We start from the raw sequence: 8,758 nt of genomic DNA on the forward strand, positions 1-8,758 counted from the left end.
TCTCTAACATTAATCGCTTGGTGGCTGAAAATTTTTTTCTTCGCTAAGTCCCTCTTCGCTGAGACTCGTGAATCCGAAAGAGGCAAGTGCTTTCTCGTTTTCGTTTCCCACGCCGTCGCTACGCTCGAATCTCAACGGCGTGAAGCCATCGGCGGTGTTCTAGCATCGCATAGGTGCTCAGACATTCGAGAGCTTCCCCTCACCCCCGCCGCTTGTGTTTCCGAGTCCCCCCTCCCGTTCCCCCCCTCTTCGTACTACCAGCGAGAGCGCTCCAAAAGGGATAAGCAACAACTCACGAAGAGAAAGAGACGTCGCCAAGGGGAAAGGCGATAAAAAAGATGATTTATTCGCATCCTCGCTCGGTGTTCCTCGACCGTTCCCAGTCACCGATCGGCGCAAAGCCGGTCGCGATCACGGAACATCGTAGCGCGAACCGACGCCACCGAAGGCCCTAAATCTCCGAAGCCTGTGCCCCTTCCAAGAGCAGGTCGCGATGTGCGGCCGTCGGCGTCGCGTACCTACGAGCGGGAAGGCGTCCCTGCCCGAGACGTCAAGTTTGCGGCCCTGCTGAAGCGAGAGATCATCCGCGTGACAAGTCCACGAAGCTCGTCCAAAGATAAGAGAAAGGTTCGTTCCCAGCGACGAGCCCGCGGTGTTCCCCAATGGCCCACAGGCCAAAGGCGGCGCGATCCGCAAAATGACGTTCAAAGTGGGCGACTACGGCTGGGTCTGGGACGGCATCCAGTGGACCTCTTGGCGATCTTTCAACCCCGACCGGGAACACCAGCAAAAGAAGCCGCTTCTGGGTTTCACTCTCTTCATTTGGATCAAGCGCCTGAAACTAGACGAGGCCGAACTCCTGCGCAACATACAAGTGCTCGGCGGTCGCGTGTCCGAGTTTCTGGACGAAGCGGTCAGTTTCGTGGTCACCGACCAGGACCCGACCAAGGTAACCGCGGCGCCCAAAGCTTGCGAAGAGAAAGCGCCGCGATCGCGCGGACAGTTGATACTGAGCCGTGCGCAGAAGGAAGGAGGAGCCGCGGAGGACTGCGTCATTGACAGAGTGCGAGAGGCGCGCATCCGACTGTGGAACATCAGCCAGTTCTTGCGGTGGGTCGAGGTGCAACTCAACATCCAACCCGCCGCTTCGCCGGACACACCCGCGGCGGCGACGTCCCGCAAGCGCAAAGCGTCCCGCCTGCCGCGACCGCTCGTGAAGGTCGAAGACTTTGAGCAGGAGTTCAAACCGGTGTACAAGGTCTTCAAGTCTGACACTTCGCTCTACATCAACTCCCTCTACCCGTCCAGTCCGTTCGACGACCCTGCCATTCAGGAGCGCTACGTGCAGCTCAAGAAGTCTGGGTGTGGAGCGCTCACCTCCTCCGGCGACTCGGACTGCGCCGACAAGGAGACCAGCATCACTGCGACAGCTATCAAGCCGTCGCAACAACAGGGAGCAGCCGCCAACGCCACCACAGCAGCGCCACCACAGCCAAAGCATCAGTACTGCGAATGCTGCAATGCCTACTTCTACAGCCTCCAGCAGCACATAGGCCCCGACGGTGCGCACCACCGAGAGTTTGCACTGCGTGACGACAACTTCGAGTGTGTCAAGGAGCTCATTGACTGTTTCCCTAACCTGGACGACTTTGTGGGCAACGTGGACCATGGCCTAGATAAGACACTTGGAGACATGCATCCCTCGGCATACCACTTTGCTATGCTCAACGCAGCTGGCATGCAGGCGTCAGCTGCCGCGTATCACCGGCCACCACCCATGCCGTTTCCGACAAGGCCTGCCTTTGACCCGGGTCAGGTGATGGTGAAGCAGGAACCTCAGGAAGACTCGCCCCCCAGCACCATGCACCATTCGGGACTGCTCTCCGGCGTGGGCGAGGCCGGTGCAGCCGTTCCCCTGGACTTCTCGCGGACAAGTCAACTGTCCGAGATCTGCGGCCAGAGCTTCCCGAGGGAGTACGTCCACCATCACGGCCCGCCGCCGCCACTCATTCCGCACCCTCCGTACCTTCCGGACAAGACTGAGGAGCAACAGTCGTGCTGGATGGGAGGAGCCAGTGCCAAGATGGATCCGACCGAAAGTGGAGCTGCAGCCACAACGGCAGCCATGCCTCCTCCGCCGCTGCACCTGTCGCACCACTCGCAGGGTGTGCCACCGGCGTCCAGTTCACACCACCTGCCGCTCGAAAACCTCAGCTTCCTCGACCCTCCGCAGCAGGATGCGATGTTCACGAGCGAGCTTCCGCAGCCGGACTTCTCGTTTGGCCTGCAGAACCTCCTGCACAGCATCTGCGACGAGACCGAGGACGAGAACAGTCAGAGGAGGAGCGGCGCCTTGCGGGGCGTCGATGGCCACAAGGAGAACCTCGAAAAGGCTGTAGAGGGTGCTACCACTGCAGCGTCCTTAATACCGCAGCCTCAACAGCCACAGCAGCCATATTCTATGTGGTCCTTCTCAGACCCTGCAATAATGGCCGCCGACAATGCAAGGTGTCAGCAGCAGCCGTCCATGGAAAACTCGTCTTCGTCGCCCCTCGAGCTGACAGCGCATACACCCTCTGAGGCACCACCGTCGTCTGCATCCTCGAAGCAGACGGCGGCACGGCGAAGACACAGCCGCGACGACGAGGACGCGACGAGCAATGGCATGTCTGAGAGCAACCCCAATCGTTGGACTGTCGAGCGGACGCGGCGGGGCGTGGGGCTGAAACTGAAGTTCACGCCGGCGCGCAAGCAGAGCTCTTCACTGATGAGTCCTCCCACGCCGGCTCCCATTACCCCACGGACACCAAAAGCGGCCAAGAGTGCTGGAGGCGGCGCTTCGTCCTCGTTCGACGTCTACGACTGGAACGAGGAGGAGGAAGGTGAGTGTTCGGAGTTTGTGAAAGTTCAGTGGCGAGTCATGCACACTGAGGACACAAAGGTGATTCTGTGCCGAACTAAACAGTTCGCGCTCCCGCGTAAGCATGGCAAAAGCGTGGGAAGCGGCAAGCAGCTTGTCTACTGATGCGCGCTGTGGACTGCCTGAACTAGTGCACAGTTGTCTCACGTGTCGGGGTTGCCGCTTTTTCACCTCGAGGGGTACGATGTTGGTGCAATGCTGGACCTCCGACGAGTGCAGCGTTGGGGCAGCGGCGTAACCACCGAAAATGCAATATCATCGGTGTATAAGTCAGCGACTGCCCTTTTCTTGGTCACAGAGCCATGGGTGGAGCATCCACGATGGACTTGCCAAGATACGTACGTCTTCAAGCATCTCCCCTTTTCTCCATTCTCATCGTTGTCATCCGTCGAGTCTGCATCTTGCCCGCTGTACCATTTTGTCTGTCACAGAGCTACGTGCATGCTTTTAATTGAAAGCGAACCGAAGTGTTGCTTAGAGTGCTTTGTTGCAGCATAGCCTCTGGTGATTTTGAGAATGCCGCGGATGCGGAGAGGTCACTCGTGTGTTATCACTTGGTCAAGGAAGATTGCGCCCAGGTATTCCCAGCCACCGAAAATTGGCAGAGGCTCCCTGTAAAAAATTAAATTCTTCCTTACGGCATTTCCTTGTGAGGAATGGAGTACCTGGGCTCAGCTGACTATGACAAAGCTCCTATGTATGCAGCCATTTAGTGTTAACGTAAGCTCCTTGCAAATACCTCCTCCCCCTCTTGTGGAGGTTACGAGCATTTCATGAACCACACAATTTCAAGAAAATACTCACGGCCAGGAAAGCAAATGTATAGATCTCTCTACAATAATGTGCTGTGTGATGTTTCTCTTTGTTTCTGAAATGAACCAAAGTTGTGTAGCTTCTTTTTTCTGTCGCTCCATATTTGTAGCTGATAGCCAATCACGAAATTTGCATTTAGCGTACGTGGCCATTACAACAGCCTTCGAAAGTTTCATATTAGATTGGGTACACTAAATAGAATACAGTGGCCACATTGCTCACACTGTCAGATTCGATAACAACCAGCTACAACCAAGTTCATTGCATGGAGCTCCTTTGCCACAAGCTTCAAGTCATTTGGTCATTTATACAGCGTTGTGTGTTAAAAATCACTGTAGCAAGCAGTCTTTTCTTCTTTGAGCAGAAACTTCATCTGCAGAAATGATGCTTGCCTATCTAATGTCATTGTGTGTTTTCTCCTGTTTGATACGAGCATCTCATCGCAAATTTGTGCGTCACCTAAGGAACCTATGCTGAAATTGGACTTGATGTAGCTGTAAATACGGCTCAATTTTTTACCAGCGGCGTGTGCACCCTGCCGTTACGCAATTGCACCTCAGAGCCCAATATTCGGACCACGTTAAAAAAAAATTTGTTATGACTGATCACAATGTAGAGACAGAATGCTATCTAACTGCATTTTTCTTTGTGCAAAGCTGGATAAGTTTCAATCAAATAGTGCGAGTGCGAGATATGATGGGACATGTTATCAAGCTCAGTAAACTTCCTCAGATTGCTTATCTCTCAAGAGGTGGGGCTGGCAAAAGCTGCAGATAACATCGTGCTGCCTCTATACTGATACGTGTGTTCCATACTCTGCATGTTTTACACTTACTTTGCATCGTTCATTGCAACGTCCATGTGTTCTTAACCTCTTCACCCTTTTTTTTTTACTTTCGACGGAGGTGTTTGCCGTTGGCTTGACAGGTGGCTTTTGCACATTTGTGTCTGCTCTCAAGTGGTAGGCAAAATGTCAAACTGTTCATGATTGGTTGCGTGGAAACCCTTTCTTTGCGCGCTTGCCACTTATTGGTTGCACTGAAATTGGTCTTTTCCAGTGGTACGCAGGCTGGGCGACCACTTTGCCGAACCACTATCTGGCCAGTGTCCCAACTGATATTCAGGCCAACATGATGCGTGGTAGAAATACTTTAAAAGGCTAGACGAGCAGATTTCGTTTGATAATGGTCAGGGACCTTTGCTACGTGTTTCATAAAGAAAGAATAAATTGAGAGAAAGGCTGGGCGATCAACCAGAATTGGAAGTGTTTTAGCATTGCATAGGTGCTCAGACATATTACAGCTCATAAGTTCACTGTCGCTGCTTTCATACGTCTGTATTGTGTGTGCTGCTGAACTATTGGTTATGGATTCAAATACGGTAAAGTTACAGTTTCTAGTGACCGTCACCTGATGTGTAGACAATGTCTTGTTGAGGTCTCACAGGCCAAAGTTAGCGCATCAGACCGACTGTTTTGGCACCTGCAAAATTTCATACAGGTTGTCCACAGCATCCCTAAAGGGTCAGTTGCGTGGCCAAACTTTTGCATGACTTAATATTCCAATGACTATAGTAACACGCTCGCAGATGTCAAGTTTAACCCTGTCTTTTCAAACCTTTCCCAGTACGTTGCGAACTCTCAGTGTAGTCGTAGCTGCTCGCCAGTGGAAATTGCGAGCGAGGTGGGCGCCGGCGAGAGAGCTCACGCCACCTTCTCTTCTTGCGGTGCGCTTGCTTTTTTGTGTGAGACGTTTTTTTTTGTTTGCGCTTTGCGAGCGCGCCAGGATCGTTTTTCGCTTCTCCGGCGGCGTTGGTATTGTTCTCTCCCCTTTGTAATCGCACCTCAGCGTGGAATAGACAACCAGACCGTGGGACAGGATGCTCGCAGCAAAAGAAGGACACGATCACAACAGCGGGGCAATGCACAGACGTGCTCTCAATCAGCTTTCCTGAATGTGTTTGCTAGTCATGATATGTGAGCATCTGTCATTACCGTGAGTCAATAAAAAAATTAAGGGTTATATTCAGGTAACTCAAGAAAGGTTCAGCTACTTGCATTTTATTCTCCTTATCAACGAAGTTTTTTTGCCATATTTTTTTTATTAACACAAACTGCAGCCTATGCTAGAGGCATCACAGGAGATGGAGTACGCAATATAGGACATATACAGATATATGTTTCAAGTCTAGCACTCAATTGGCACACCTGTATCTGCTTCTTTACGCATACATCACATACAGCTATACTTTATTGCCATAATTTACATTTTTGTCAGTCCATGAAAGTAGTAAAAAAAACCAAAGCTTTTGACTGAAGTTCTGTCAGGGACCATTGAATATGGCAATCGAACTAGCTGGTAAAGGACAAGCATAAAAACGAGGTCAGTCTTGGCATCTTGACAATGCTTTGATTATTTCAATGGCCATCTGATGTTTCACCTTGTCTGCTTAATGTTGCACATTTGTGCCAGTGGTGATGACGTTGAAGCAGCGCGAGTGCTCTTGGTCCAGCTTCAGGACGAAGATGTGTTTCTGACGACTGAAAGCTACCAGAAACACATTTTTTTAATGCATATTTATTTACGGTGCTTCGTGTCCTCTTCAATCACATGATGTTACATTGGTGGATTGCGACAACTTTGAACTTGCGTGGGACCAAGAGCGTTTGCACTGCCTCAATGGTATTGCCACTGACGCTGGTGTGCAGCAATATTTGCTTATAATTTCTTGTAATTGGGTGACAGTGCTTGTGAGAAGACATGAGCATTGCTGATAAAAGCAGTTGCCACACTTAATGAAAGATAAGTATGTTTGTCCAGAAATTGGCGCCAGTTTGCAACGCCTCGCATTCGAGGACTGCTGATCTCTTGTATCTTTTCATTTTCTTGTGAGCATTATGGCTTGTGTGCTCTGCTGTGTACTTTCATAACATATTTGATAAACGACTAGCGTATTTAAATCGGCTCAAACTAGGCAGGGTAAATTGCAGATCATTGAGAAAGGCCTTTAGCCTGTAATGGACATAACATATGTTGAAAATGATGACAGTAAGCAACAGCTTATAAAAAGGACAACGAAAAGAGGGTCACTACGCAGGAATCATCTTGTCCTCGTCTTCTCAACACTGCCGCTGGTGAAATACGAATGACCACCAACTAGTAGCAAGATATCTTCTCATTACTTTACGGAAGTGTTTTGTGCAGCAGCTGCTAGGGAAAACTTCAGTAGGATGGCTTGTTGAGCGAGTTGATTCATTCTTATGGTAGACTTGCGCAAAAAACGAAGACGAGTTTGCGTTTGTTTGTGTAGTCCTTCTCTCGTCTTTGTCTTTACGCTAAGTCTGCCATAGGGAAAACTGTGGCGCTAGTGTCTACGGAACCTGCTAGTGTGGTGGCATGGGAAATACAGCAGTACACGGGTACTTCGAGAACGTGGATGTCAAATAGCTTTACAGCCTTGGAAAGTTGACAAAGAAGTTTTCAAAAGAAAAAAAGCTTTTGATTTATCGGCGGGCTAGTTGGCATGCATCCATGAATTGCAAGTAACCGCGAACAGAAAAGGATGTAGATCCATGTCAGTTCTCTTCCAAGTCCTTCTCTGTTCGTGCTTACTCAATTTACATTTATTAGTAATGGAATCAATGTTCATCAAACTAGATGCTGCTAGTGCAGTACGGTACTGCCACAGGGTGTGTATCCACACATTGTCAAAAGCCACCTGTCTTGCAATGAAGGAAGCATATGTGTATGTGTGTTGTATGCAGCTAGAGAAGCATATTTTGGTGTGCACTGCTTCATGCCTAAATAAGATGCTTGCTCCTGTCTTGTGGGTTTATTTTCCCTGAAATGTTGTGAGTCATTTAGTTGGTTCTTCATTATGCATTTAAAGGTTGCCCTGCATGGGTTTCTGAGAGCATGATCGTAAACACGGGATGATGTTCGTGAACGTGTGCTTGTGGTTACATTTATATTTACAACCATTCAGTGGAAGTCTACATCCATGGTTTTATATCTGTGCAAAAGTGTTTAATCTGCTGGCTAAAAATGTGTCTGTTGAAGAGGGAGGGTCTAGTACAGATTAGCTATGTTTTGAGTCAATATTTTATCTTTTATGAACCAAATTTTATTGAAGACATACTTTAGCTCTCCAGTTTTTGTTGGTTTACATAGAGACAAGAGTTTTCATGTTAATCCACTGAATCGATTTTGATGGAGCTTGTAGCAAGGTAATTAGCAAGGTAATGTAGCAAGGTAGCAAGGTAAAGAGCGTGGTAATTGCAGACTGTGCAGAAGAGAAAAAAAAAGGAAGTCTGTTGATTGGCATTTGTGTTTTGTGGTTTACAGAGGCTAAATTCTTGCGTTTGTGGGAAGTGCAGGCCAATTTGGTGCTCACAATAAAATTGAATGGAGGGAGATGCTTATTAACATTTGTTAGCTTTATCTGTATGCTCTTTTGAGTCTTCTTTCCTTGGCCTGCTCCCCTGAGTGCTGTATTGCTATGTCTTGAGAATGTGTGCTGTGACATCAGTGAAAAAATGGTGTTGAGGTGCTGGCGATGTTCCTCTGGAAATGCAAACATCTTTGAAGACGTTTGTATGTTTGCAGATGTCTGTTTGTGTACCTGAATGCCCTTAAAATACATTCAGGTGCACGAATGTCTTTGAAGACATTTGCACTTTCAAATACTATCGGGCCGATGATGCAGGCCTTCGTACTGTCACTGAACCGATACACTTTTCTACTTGTAGAACGTCATGGTGCAAAGCTTTCGTGCGGTGTTATCACTAACAGGCTCGCAGCAACACATTGCAAGAAAAAAAAACGCGAGGCCGAAGTTCTGGTGTCAGTATTCCTTTAAAGTGGTAACAACCTATGCCAGTTCTCTACCTTGCTGAATTCAATCACCAATCCGGACTGGCTCTGACGTTTCTTTGATAACCATTTAAAATCACTATTCTCCAAATTTCCTCATTCTGTGGCACCTCCGCCTCTTTGCTTGCCTTGTCAGCTGTGCATGTGAAAGTGT

The 8,758-nt window shown here is 48.9% G+C and overlaps 1 protein-coding gene and 1 long non-coding RNA gene across 2 annotated transcripts; both read left to right on the forward strand.

The window, feature by feature from the left end:
• Positions 1-291: 291 nt before the first annotated feature.
• Positions 292-3,399, forward strand: LOC119164294 (uncharacterized). The gene has a single exon (XM_075871329.1). It carries the CDS (start codon positions 698-700, stop codon positions 3,023-3,025), a length of 2,328 nt encoding a protein of 775 aa, XP_075727444.1. The 5' UTR covers positions 292-697; the 3' UTR covers positions 3,026-3,399.
• Positions 3,400-6,118: 2,719 nt separating this feature from the next.
• Positions 6,119-7,019, forward strand: LOC142768877 (uncharacterized). Its single transcript, XR_012885513.1, has 2 exons — positions 6,119-6,259; positions 6,815-7,019. It is a non-coding gene; the product is annotated as an uncharacterized LOC142768877 (long non-coding RNA).
• The last annotated feature ends 1,739 nt before the right edge of the window (positions 7,020-8,758 follow it).

The sequence above is a fragment of the Rhipicephalus microplus genome, chromosome 8 (genome assembly GCF_043290135.1).
Source record: "Rhipicephalus microplus isolate Deutch F79 chromosome 8, USDA_Rmic, whole genome shotgun sequence".
Taxonomy (NCBI): Eukaryota; Metazoa; Arthropoda; class Arachnida; order Ixodida; family Ixodidae; genus Rhipicephalus; species Rhipicephalus microplus.

Excerpts from the sequence above, each read along its gene's own strand:
- LOC119164294 (XM_075871329.1), top strand. The coding sequence starts at position 698 with ATGACGTTCAAAGTGGGCGACTACGGCTGGGTCTGGGACGGCATCCAG.